Source organism: Oreochromis niloticus, linkage group LG2, assembly GCF_001858045.2.
Source record: "Oreochromis niloticus isolate F11D_XX linkage group LG2, O_niloticus_UMD_NMBU, whole genome shotgun sequence".
NCBI classification, from domain to species: domain Eukaryota; kingdom Metazoa; phylum Chordata; class Actinopteri; order Cichliformes; family Cichlidae; genus Oreochromis; species Oreochromis niloticus.
In genome coordinates this window covers 17,334,090-17,347,580 of record NC_031966.2, presented here as the reverse complement: position 1 = coordinate 17,347,580, position 13,491 = coordinate 17,334,090, and the positions used below count along the sequence as shown (strand labels likewise).

At 40.2% G+C, this 13,491-nt stretch overlaps 1 protein-coding gene across 7 annotated transcripts in view; it reads right to left on the bottom strand.

Moving 5' to 3' along the window:
- Window positions 1–13,491, bottom strand: part of enox2 (ecto-NOX disulfide-thiol exchanger 2) — a 177,562-nt gene that overhangs the window by 24,580 nt on the left and 139,491 nt on the right. For all 7 annotated transcript variants that reach the window (XM_025910733.1, XM_025910732.1, XM_025910734.1 and 4 more), the window contains 4 exons: window positions 10,621–10,827; window positions 7,288–7,521; window positions 5,736–5,948; window positions 2,565–2,671 (listed from right to left, as the gene is read on the bottom strand). In XM_025910733.1, the coding sequence (XP_025766518.1) occupies window positions 2,565–2,671; window positions 5,736–5,948; window positions 7,288–7,521; window positions 10,621–10,827 (761 nt within the window). The remainder of the gene's footprint in view (window positions 1–2,564; window positions 2,672–5,735; window positions 5,949–7,287; window positions 7,522–10,620; window positions 10,828–13,491) is intronic.

Below are 13,491 nucleotides of genomic sequence, written 5' to 3'. Positions count from 1 at the left end.
TGAAATAAATACGGAAAGATGCATATGGTGAGTTCTGTGTGTACAATCACCATCAGTAGATAAAAAGTGCTAAATCAATGAAATAACAGATTGAAAACATTTTCTAAAACAGAGAGGGAGCAAAAAGCTGCCCAAGAGTAAATACATTTAAAACCATCTGTCAGCTGATGTTATCAGCCTGAGCCCGTGGCACAGGTCAAACAGGTACTCTAAACACACCAGCACATGTGGACACACAACGCTCTGTGTACAAGCACACATCCACTGCATATACACCAGCACATCACATAAAAACAGTGATGGAGAGAGACAGCTGTTGTCTGATTCTGCCTGTGAGCTGCAGCTCCTCAACAGCACTGCCCGTTCCTCTATTATTCGCCTTTAGGCCACAGAGTGATACTGGCTCTCTCTGATGTTTAACTGTCCCCAAACAAACACACTTACTTACCTATTCTCTATACACTGGACAGTGGCTGCAAGCACAACAGCCTCTAAAACAGATAGGTATGAACAAAATAAAACCAAACGTGCCATTATTCTGATAGTAATGTAAAGAAATTATCAGCTTTAATGGCACTATGTTAAAGTCGAAGCATCCACCTCTACAGCCACATGCAGTTTTTGACTTTTTAAACCCATTGTTTTGGTTCTCTGACCTTCACACACAATGTGTAGTTGTCTCTTACAGCTCTTGTTACACGTCCATATATAACTAAAGGTAACAGCTTCCAGCTCACGCAGCTGAGTGCACTGTACCAGCCCAGCAATAAAGGCGTGGATGTGTTTCTTGTAAGCAATCATAAAATGCAAGTGCACTTTTTGGAATTGTAAGCATTCAGTGAAGCATAAAGGAGCCTTGCCTCCTTAGAGGTTGATTTTTTTCTATACCTTACGTGAGTAATTGTTCCCTATTTATTTAATACATTTTACAAGAGTCTTCTTTTTCTGCGTGCTGCAGGTTAAGCTCAAGTGCAAGACTGATCCAAAGCAATGAGTTGACAGATACTAAAATACTTCACAGTATTTGAATGTACAGGGAGTAAGGGCACTGAGTGATTTATTAGGTTAATCTATACTTGAAGATGCCTACCAGTGGCATGTGACCTCGCTAGTTACGTTCACTTTTCCCCAGGCCATTTTCCTGAGCCCTAACAGTCAGAGATAAAGACTCAACTCGGGTTTATGCTAACCCAACAGCTAGAGTTGAAATTACTTCACTTATCTCTCACTTTGACACAAGCACACAATGTCATGAAGTGTCTAAATCTCTTCTCAGCGATTGTAAGTGTAAAACAGCCTGAAGAGAAAACACTTCGAAGGATGTTTTAAACAGGGATGTTTCCTTGTATCAGGACATATTTAGTAGCAGTGTCCACCCACAGTGGTCTCTTTTGTTTACATTTAGGGTCATACTGTGCACCCTAATGTATGCAAGGAAGGAAAAGAACGGAAAACCCCCCAAGGCCTGATGTAAACAGTGTTAACAACATAACAGATTTGAAAACTTTCGATATCTAAGAGTATGTTTATATATGTACAAAAGTATGATTTGCCAGTGAGTGTATTGCTTAAGGACTGAGTGAGGAATGGCAATAACACAAAAGGGTCTTTTCTGATGGCAGCATGTGCAATTAAATATGCATCTTTCTGCTTTCTCTTACTCAGAGGCCTTAACATGAGCCATTATAAACAGAATTTCCATGTTCATAATTCTGCAGTACATCTGATAATTGGAGCGACATTTCTGATTCGCACCACCACCTACCTTCAACGTGAAGTTTTTTGCACAAGTTGACTGCTGCTTCTGCTATGACATATTTTGTTATTAATGAGCATCTTAACTGGGCTTTAACTTGCATCTTAAAACAGCTGTTTTTCATACTATGGTTCAAAGAAACTTACCAATCAGATATGCTCATATATGGTCCATTAGACCCAGGACTGCAACACATGCCAGACCCTCCATTACATACAACCCATCATCATGTCAATTAATGTTCCATTTGGCAGAGAGAGAAAATAGCAAGGAGACAGCAGATGACAAAAGTGCTGTTAGACTTGAAAATGAATATGCTTTTAGCTCTCGATATAGGTTCCTCAATCATTTACTTCAGAGAAAGAAAAAAGCCCCCCAAAAATCAACATCTTCTAATTTATAGGTGAAGAGGGCAGGGAAGGCTTGTACAGATTTACCTTTCTTCTTGAACACACTTAGAGGTGGAAGAAACAGACTCACCAAGCACCTTGTATCTCTTCATGGGGGAGGCAAGGCTGGAGGAAGGAGTGGAGGAGGAAAGGGCAGAGGTCTGGGCCTCAGTCTGTGTCTGCATCTCGCAATGGCTCGATTGAGAAGGCACCTGCTCTGCAGCCTTGCTTCAGTCAAAGTACTTACTATTACAAGGGCTCTGCTCTTTTCTATTACTTCTTTATTATTACCATCACCTCTTAGGTATCAAACAACATTTGAAAGAGCTTTACATTAAGAAGGCGTAAAACAAAGTGTGATAATGACTAATTTTTCCATAAGTGATGTGATTGACACAGTTAAATCAAAATGTACCAACCTCTGCTTGTTTGCGCCACATGTCCAGATTCTTGCGCTGAGCTTTGGAGAAATGGTCCCATGCCTTTTGTTTGGAAGCAGCTTGGAATACAGACACAATCTGTTCAACTGTAGCAGGATGCAGGGAAGGACCAGTGACCACCCAAAGACAGAGAGAGAGAGGGAGAGAGAGAGAGAGAAAGAGAGAGGACAGTTGGGAAGGAGCAGAGGAGTGAAAAAGCGGAGTCAACTAGGGATGTAAAGACCTGTGTGTGTGTGTGTGTGTGTGTGTGTGTGTGTGTGTGTGTGTGTGTGTGTGTGTGTGTGTGTGTGTGTGTGTGTGTTGGTTCAGTGGTATATACATGTGTGTGTTCTACTTACCAGCTGATGCCAGTGCATCATCTTATGGAAGAGTGATCAGATAGTTCCCACAAGCAAAACTTCAATAAATTATACAATTTCCACAGAGCACGCTTAAATTATATGAGACAAACTGGTTTATGCAGAGCAAAGCCTGTTGCTCTTTAGCACATGTCTACTGTTGACTTTAATTACCAACACAGCTCTATAGCATGAATTGATTATTTTAGTTGAGGCTGAAACAAACATAACCACTGGATCACTAAACTTGGCAGTTATTCATGAACCCCAGAGGATAAACTCCCCTGAAATCTTCTGAAAGAACATCTTGTAGTTCTGTAGCTATCTTGAAATATTTCCAGGCACATATTTGGGAAGCTACTTCACTTAGCTTCTTATTACAAGCAAGCAAATTAATGGGTAATCTGCATTTAACAGGTATGGTATAATTAAACTGAGTGGCTTACGATTAGCCAAATACACCACTATGTCTAACAAATTTGAACATAGCGACTTTAATCTTGACACTGACTGAAGAGACACTCATATTTTCCTTTTTGCTGTCAGTTCAGGTGCTTTTAAATGCCAGGTGGGAATATCACAGGTTTCCCCCAAAATGTCAGCTTTCCAGTCATAATTACATCTTGGATGCTGAAGTGAATACTATTTAAAAAAGAGAAATTATAGTATCTCAGATGTGATTTGAAGAAAGGAAGGAGTACAGTGTCTCAGAGCTGCTAGCATGGCTGCAGACTTATTGTTTAATGAGGGACATTTTGCTCAGCAACTGCCAGCTGCCAAAAATAACTGAGGCCGACTCTCAGTATGCTACCGTTGACCACTATGCAGCTCCACTGCAGACGTGGGCTCTCAAGAACCTTGCCCAAGGACAACAAGTTGTTCAAGTAAGAGTGTTCCTGATTTATTTTTCCTGTGCAAATGCCATAAGCTCCATGCCGCTGCTAAAACCTTTTACACGACTGTAACTACAAAGTCATTTAAAGGGTAGAGACTCGAGTCTGGACTTTGAGTTTCTTCGGGTCATCGTGCCTAATTAGCACGAGGCAACAAGCCAGAACCTTTAACTTTAGGGTCTCCATTTACTCTGGATGTGGTTGGGGACAGCTGCTCTGGGTCTAAATATATTCTGTGTCAGATTTTATCTTATGTGCAGTACATCAACTGAGTGATTTTTCCACCACCAGCTACCTGTCTGTTGTCATGCAGGTGGTCATGGGTGGTCTGTGTATCTCAGAAGCCCTAACTCACGCAAAGGGGGAGCCAATAAGACCTCCAGTTAAGTGTGCGTTGGTGTGTGTGTGTGTTTGCAGAGTGGTGAGAGATAGCACAGTTCAAGGATCAATATCATCTTCCCAGCACCCTGTAATTTGATGGATCCAATCGATGGTCAGGGCAAAGAAGAGAGGCACATGTTCAGACAGGCTTTCAGGCCTGTGAGCATATATGGAAATATTTATACATTTTGTATACTACTCGTTTTCAACACGGCAGAAAGTCGGTCAAATACAACCTCTTCACTGTCAATTATCTGGAGTTTCTGGAGAAGCAATGTGCTTTTGAGTCTGTTTTTTTTTCAGGGCTTTGAGTACCACAACTTCAAATCTAGTGAGGTAGCAGCAGAAGCCAGTATCTCAAAACCTGGGCATATGCAATGAGACTATATGCAACAATAGACACCACTAGAGATTAAGTGAACATGTTTTTTAAAATTTGGGATAAGAGACCCTGTAAGGTGACATATAGCTTCACAAACTACAATTTGTGGACAGCAAGTAGTAAACCAGACAGACTTTAGCTGTTATGACAAATAAAGCCTCCCCCACAGGGGAGTTACAGTATCTGGAAAAAGCTAAGAATTTATGTTTGGTTGAAATAATTGAGAATGGCTAATACAAAAAAAACAGGTCTGCCTCTCTTTCTGGTTTATACAAAGAACTATATACCCACTATCTGTGTTTTCCATGTGCATTATTCATCTAATAAACAAAAATGAAACAGTTGCAAACTAACGACCGTCTTTAATGACGTTACGTTGTATTTAACATGCATGTGGTGACAAAGTGTTGCAGACTTTAGTGTAAATCAGCAGCTGAAGAGCTGAAGCTGAAGGTGGGTTTCTCCATATCATTTTGCCTTTGGCTTTTTATCAACATAAATGTCCAAAGCATGCATTCCCTGTACATGCTTGCTCTCCAGTGTCTTCTTGCAGAAAGTATGTTACTACATTCATCTGGCAACCTTAATAACATTCCACCCCTGTGTTTTCTTCCAACAACAATATCAACCTTTTTATTCCTCTGACTTTAAAAAAAAATATTGTATTATAGAAGCAACAAAAAGGGAGTAGGAGCCTTACAGGGACCATTTTCATTGTTAGGAAAGAAATTAAACTTACCTTTAAGCCATCGTCCCAACAACAATTTAGTACAAGACAAGAGGGCAGCTATGACACTATTAAACCTAACCTTTAAATCCGCAGTGTGTAGGTCAGTAGTTACATTTGTCTGCAAGCACACAGTCTGTGCATCATGTGAGAGACTGTGAACAATGTCATACTTACTTTTTAGTGGATTACAGTTCTCCAGAATGCAGGCTTGATTTGGATTCTTGGTGTCTTTGCCTAGCCTATAAACTATTTACAGTCAGTGTGGGTGTGCTATCCTAAAACTTACATTGACCCAAAAAGGATTTGACTCATGCCATCATATCCTCGTCCTGTATTGCACAATAAGGAGCTTACTTACAGTATATACAGTGTAAATATTGAAATATGCAAGTGTGTGTTTGTGAGAGACAGACTGTAGTAACTCACACTGAGCCAGTATACCAGCCAGAGCAGTCTTGAACTTGTCTTTGGCTTCTTCCATCTCTTTTTCATGCTGACTCTTCTCGCTCATCAGCCGGCGGATGTGGCTGTTGGAGGACTGGATCATGGAGTAGAAGTTGTTGGCGTTTCGGCGGTTAACTTCGCCTCGTTCAAGCCAGGTCAGGAGCACACGAACTGCTTCTGGAAATTTGCCGTCATCTGGGCAAGAAAGAGAAAGAGTTAGGATTGACACAGAAAAGAAAGAAAAACATGCTGTACCCTGTACAGTCTCACGAAACAAGGACGTAGGAGAGGAGTGTACCAAACACCAAGCATGATAAAGCAGAGACTTCTCACCTATAATCCCATAAGGCTGAAAATTATGCTCTGCTTTCTGGTCAGTAACAAATGTTTCATGAAACGCAGGTACATTGTAATATTAAAAACATGTTTTCCTGTACTGAACATATACAAAATAAAAGCAGAGTTAATAAGAGCAAGGAAACATTAAAAACGTGAAAGTGCCTCAAGATGAAAGAAAGAAAAACATATTATGACACACAGTTATATATTTGAAAACAAACAACTTTGTGGACTACAATAACCGCTAAGGGCAGAGACAAGTTAAAAAAAGTGGGGTGATGAAACCCATTTATAGGGGATCTTGGTGAAAACCTCCTCTATAGGTGTCTTGTCATTAAAAGCAGGATCCGAGTTATATAACTGGCTGGGAGAAACGGCTAAATCCTCTTTCCCCTTTGGAAAGAAAACCTAAATCTGAAGCAATAGTTGGAATAAAAGTTTTCACAACAGCAGCCCAAAGTGATCAGAAACAAATCCTTGGCTAGAACGGCACAGTGCTGGAGTTCTTCGCACCAAAGGCTGGGGAAGGGAGAGCTGAAAAAGACTCACGCAGATGGTTGAGAGGCACAAAGTCACAGCCATTTTGTTATTAGGCAACTGTGACTGAGACCTGGAAGTGTCACTGCTCATTAGTGAAACAAGTTTATTCAGCCAGAAACTCGACAGAAAGCCGAGAACGGGAGAAAGAGTTGAGAAGAAAAAAATAGAGAGGATGAGCAGGGAGGAGAGTGCAGGGAGAGGAGAGTAGAAGAGAAAGGACAAGATAAGAGAGAAGCATTTGCTGAGGAGAGAGTAAACTGATATACTGTGTTTAACAGCCGTTTCGTAACGTCTTTTGAAAGCAAATTTGTTAGAACATCAGAATTACTTTCTCAGATTTACCGGCTGCAGTTTATGGCTGTTCCTGTAATGTCCTGCACTGGGAAATCCCTGCAAGCACACACACTCGCAGTACTCAACCACTGTCATGACTTATTGTCTACCTTGTCAGTTTTTGGATTGCATGAATAAAGACAGTGCCATGAGACCTATTTTTGTATTCCCTCAATAACAATGTGACAGAAGTAAATGACTTTCTTCCATACGCGCGACAGGTTCTCCTCTTCTGCCAATCTGTGTTTCTTATGTTTGTGCTCTCATATCCTGTATGCTTTTCATTGTACATGCTTCACAGATTGCCAGCATCCAATTCTACCTTTGATCTTGTCTCCCAGCTGACCGCACTCGTGCTCAGAGTAGTGGACAATGGGAGGAGGGGACGGTGGCCGGAGGCGATCTTCTTCCATCTTGCGTCTGTGACGCTCCTCTCTGGCTAACATGCGCTGGCGACATTCCCACTCATAGAGGTCATCTCTGGCCTGTGCGAAGTCGACGTGGAGGCGCCCAGTGTCTTTTTTGTCTGTGCTTGAACCCAAACGGATACGATAACCTAGGAAGGAAACGGAAATTGTAAATAAAAGAGAAATAATGGTCGAATGAAGTAGGAGGTGCTTAAGAGAAACTAATGTGGAGGAGCAGAAGGAGCAACGGTAAACGTACCAATACAAGTGAACAACTTTGTGCACTCAGTTTGTATAATGTGATGTGCAATCTGCAGGTGCATAAATGCCTGCTTAGTAACAGCGTGATCACAGGTGTTATGAGTCTGGTTTTTTTTTTTTTTTCCAGGGCTTGTTATATGTTAGCCTAACGATTTCAGAATTTAGTCTAAACCACTGCTACATTTTTCCTGTCTCACAAAGCCTCTGGTTTCATTAGCTACTTCACAGTTCAGAACACGAAGGGGAAAAAAAGTAGAGGGTATCACGTGACATCACTCATCACATTTTAACTGACAGAGTAACGGTTACACAGCCTCCTGTGGCACGTAGACTGCTGCAGCAATGCAATGCAATGCAATGCATGAATGCTTCTAATTCCAGACATCTGTCAAATTCATACGTCCTGTTTACATCAGTTTCTTATTAAACTGTGCTCATTTGTCTATGGTACTCTCCATTAGTCTTACACCTTCTACACTGCTCAAAAAACTGAGAAAAATGATTTAAGTTACACTTGACTGAACTGAAAAGCAATACATTTGAAAGGAGTGACACTCTAAAAAGGTATGTGTAGTCTATACCAGTGGGGATTTCCTCTGAGCCAACAGTAAAACACTTTCCATTACTTTCAACAATGTGTATTTAGATCCAACAAAATCCGGTGAAGACACTTTTTATTGGGATCTGCGTGTTGATTCACCTCTAGCATGCCCTCATCATTACTCTCTTTTTCTTGTTAGATCCCTTGGTTTGAGAAGATATATTAGCTGTAGGGTTTGTGGAGTACAGAAGGCCTGCATCCTTTTGGGAATACACAAGGGAGACTTAGAGAGGCCAATTACTTCTCTAGTGGCACTGAAACACCACAATATCCCTCATTACCCCCCTCTTCTCCACACTAGTTCCCACTTATCCCCACTCTCCCCTCCTTACTCAATTTCCACTAATGGCTGGTTGCGGACTGAAGTGAAATCTGGTCCATTTTGTGATTTAATTGCTTTGAAATGATCAGAGAGTGCATCCAACGCGTGTTTTCGGTCACACATGTGCAAGAGTGTGTTTTCCAACTGAGCAAAGTAATGATGTGCAGAGTGATTTACTGACAGACACAACGCACTCTCATCAAAGGAAAAATAAAAAGAGGGTGAAACAGTGTTGGATGCCAACAACAACAAAAAAAGCAGGAAAAGAAATGAGCGCGATTTCAGGGGTCTCTACTGTCTGCTCTATCTGCTTCAGGCTCCCAGTCTACTACTGCTTCAATATTTCATATGAGGAGATCTTGGTGTGCTGGGGCTGCTTGAGTGGGTGTCATTTCTAGGTACTGTTTGCACAGTGTGTGTGTGTGTGTGTGTGTGTGGTATTATTTATGGGGGAACTACACAGCTCTGTCATCACTCTAATATATGGACCCCCACTCCCACATCTCACTGTAAGAGTATATGCGGACGAAATCGACGGGTCTCTCATTCAAACCCACACTCAGACATACACACACCTGCCTACCTACCTGCATGAACACACAATAATGCAGAGAATATTTCTGAATTGGGTTCTGGGTTAAGAGTTTGGGGGTAGGGGGGAGCAGGAACACAGGACAATGTGTTTGCTCTGAGAGATTTAAGATGTCTGTAGTCCAGAAGCTCCTGTGAAAATAATAAGGATAAGATCATATAGGAGCCTATAAGCCAATGATACATGGTTAGCAGAGATTTTTTTTTTTTTTTTGCCTTAATGGTAAATGCATTTTTTTGGGGGGCACCTGTAGTGGAAATCTCCTCTTAGATCTCTTTCCTTAACTGCCAGTTTTTGATTTCTGCTAGTGCTCAGTCTAATAAAGAAATATGAAAACATTTTTAATAACTGAATGCGCTTTTTTGTGGTATAGCCACAAAGTTTAACCTTGGGTGCTGAAGGTGAATTACAAATGCACCGATCTACTGGGATTTTCCTGTACCACCATCTCTAGATTTTACAGAGAATGATCAGAGAAAGAAAAAAATATCCAAAAAGGTCTTTGTTTATGGCATTTGGAATATTTAACCACTTGCTATAAGCTGTAGAAGAACATCTTTAAACGCACAACACACTGATCCTTGAAGCAGATGGGCTACAGCAGCAGAAGACTGCAGCAGGTGCCACTCCTGTCAGCTAAGAACAGCAATATAAAGCTAAAATTCACACAGACTCACCAAAATTGGACAATGGATGACTGGAAAAAAACTCTGCCTGGACTGGTGACTCTCCATTACTGCGGCAACGGTAGGGTCAGAATTTGGCGTAAACATCATCTATCCTGCCTTGTATCAGACTGGCGGTGTTGTAGTGGTGTGAGGGATATTTTCTGGGAATACATTGTTTCAACACCGTAGCCTGTCCGAGTGCTGCTGCTGACCATGTCCATCCCCATATAACCACACTGTACCCATCTTCTGATGGCTACTTTGAGTAAGGTAACATGCCATGTCACAAAGCTCAAACCATCTCAAACTGGTGTCCTTAACATGAAAATTAGTTCACTGTACTCAAAAGGCCTCCACAGTCACCCCATCGCAATCCAGGAAAGCACCTTTGGGTTGTGGTGGGAGATGGAGATGCAACTGAAAAAATCTGCAGCAACTGTGTGATGCTATTACGTTATCGTCACGCTATGTTACCATGGACCAGACTCTCTTATGAATGTCTCCAGCAGAATAAGGCAGTTCTTTTATCAAAAAGAGGGTCAAACATGGTACCAGCAAGGTATACACAGCGAGTTGTTTTAGCAAAGGTCTTGATATTTTCTGACACAGTTGTTTAGTTTGTTTGTGGTAGGCGTTTTACCAAAGCACTGAAGTGCTCAATGAAAATACGACTGGCAATAGGACATCCACATGGTCACTTTGTGACTCTTTAAGTGGTACCTTAACTACAGAAATACACACAATTTTATCAGTAAGGCCTTAAACAATAAATAAAATTAAGGCTTTAGATTTACGACCTCTTACCTGACAGGAAGAGCGCCTTGTCCACAGTTGACTCCTCCGCAAATCTGATATGGCAGAAGTTCTTCTTGCTTTTGCGTATGGCCGTGATATCGCCACACTGTCCAAAGACCTCCATGATGAGCTGCTCTGTGGCATTTTCCGGCAGACCACCGACAAACACTGTCTTACACCCTGGAGGGCGGTCTCTGGTTGCCGGAGGGGGTAGGTCTGTGACAAAGAAGAGCCATGTGGAAGACATCATCAAGTTGAAATATAAAGACGAGGCTGGAAAAACTAACAACTCTAATTAGTCGACAGCATTTCTTAATATTCGCAGTTCAAAAAAAGTCCTCTGCAATGTTTCTCAATCACTGCTATGTGAACTTAAACACAGGCAACCCAAGAATAATTCAGGTAAAACACTTTATTTTGAGCATGAATTTTGCTCTTTGTGAAGATGAAAACAATACAAGCAGCGGTAACTATTGATTGGATTTTGCCAGAGAAAAGTGGTTTTCTTCAAAATTCATTGCAAGAAAAAAACAAAACAAAGCAAAAACAAAGCAACAAACAGAACTATTATCAAACAGCACTGCCTGAAAAATGAGAGAAAATGATTAAAAAAAACTTTTATCACTTTGTAATAATAACATTTTGTTCAGCTTTTAATCGAATAGGTGTTTATTTTGTCTTTTTTTAAGACATCTGTGTATTAAACATGGAGACAAGTTAAAACTATAGATGAAAATAAAGCAGAACTACAGCCAACCATAAAAATAAAACCTGGATTATCATGTACAATAAAAATATCCATTAAAATAAACATAAGAGAAGACAATTGGTGCTATGAGAAATGCAAAAATTTGATAATAAATAATTATAGCATAATAAAGGATCCCATCACCAAATAAGCAAGAATGACAAAAGCAAATGCAGCGTAATAGCAGGGCATAAATGAAAAATCCATTTTAGAAAAGGCCTCTATGTTCAGACTGAGAATAATGAGGCCCAGATCACAGCAACATTAAAAGAGCAAGATGGCATCTGTATATAATACAAGCAAAAACCAAATTCTCAGGGCGACGCTGTGCATTTTCAGTGAAGTCATATTTAGAATAAAGCACTCATGACCTAAAAAAACATTAAAGCTTAATCATATCATTAATGAATAATGATCTCTTTAAGCAAGAGTTTTTTGTTAGAGAAACTGAAAAATCAAACCCTCCCATCCATGAAAATGAAATTCTGTTGGCCCCAAAGTGACAGATCTTTTAATGTGGAAGGTCCCTTGCACTGCAGAAATCACTTATTCATCACAGATGAATGTCGACTGATTTAATCTCCAATAGCTACGGCTTCTCATCCATGATGAATATGATTAGCGTGGTGTATGAGAAGTGAACCAGCTAATCAGTGTAATGCAGAGGATGCTGTATTTCTAGACGTCTACTAGGAAATCTCTGCAATGGGGCTGAACTTGGTTGGATACCTAAGATATATGAGGAGGACTGATCAGGATTTTAGTGTTTTTAGAAGTGGATTTCAATAGTGGCAGTAAACGAGAAGCAAAAAAGTATTTTTTCCTAGTAACAGCTGTTAAGAAAGAGTCTAGCAGCACCCTCTGTATGACACTCAGAGTTTCCTTTTCTGCCTTCTGGATCAGTCTTTAAAGAATTCATCTGTTGACACAAGTGCACATATATAGAGTGCATTCAGAAAAATTGTTTTATCCCCTCATATTCTTATTATTCTAATATATGCACAGGTGAATACAATTTCAGATTCACGTTACACATGGTTCATGTTTCTTTATATTTTGTTTTGTCATTCAACAACCAAACAGTCTTCCACTGATGCTTGTAAAGCAAGAAGCTCTGGATTCAATCCAACACAAGATTTGATAAAAGAATGAAGGAGAGAATGGCACAAGCTGCTGTGTTCTCAGCAGGGTGGCTCATCTCATTCTGAAAAACAAACTAGACTGGTAGTGGACTCCTTATGCAGTTTCGGTTTTGGTAACAGTTTAAGTTCATTATTAGCTACTATGAAACACTAATGCCTTATTCTCGATCAATAGCCTCCTACTTAATAGTAAGGAAGAAAATCGTCATTAATAAGTTATACTCTCATATATGTTGTTCTATACATGCTCTTACTTTGTGCTGTACCACACATAAGGGCGCTGTACCACAAGAACAGGCATTCTTCGTTCTGCAGCCTCAATAAACATGTTATTTGGTTACGTTTAGACACCAAAATGACTTTTTTGGGTTAAGTTTCAAGGTTAACATATTTACCTGAGGTTTTCTACATGCTCTGTGTTGTTTTCTGTTCAGTCACTGATTACAGTGAATGATAACTGCCTACTAATCTCTGTAGGCAGGTTTGTAGGCAGATTAGGCCTGTTAAAGACCTTTCCTATGAGACTCACAAGAACTGATAACAGGAATTCAGTGGGCATTAAACATCTGGATTGGCTGCGCACATAGATAATCTTGCACAACAAAAAGCTCCGTCAGCTGAAAACAATGATTGTTTCGTAGCCTTGAACAATCGCAGCCTCTTTCAACTGCTTTTCAGAAAATCTCTGAAGTGATCGGTTATTAAAGGGGACAGTTCTACGTGTAATGACTTCTTGTTTAACTGGAATAAACCCTGTATAATTTTAATGTGTTTAAGGTGTTACAAATAGAACTTGTTAACTGCAGATGTTGTGCACTATAAAGGATTTTATTATTACTTGGTTCTGGGGAGGCAACTTTATACTAGACAGTAGTTCCTTAGAATTAAAGCTAGGAAGCTTTAATTCTGAGTTACTTGGAGACTATTAACACTTGGAGGTTTTGTGTTATGTAAAAGTTAACATCTTACCATATTTATTTTAAATAATGA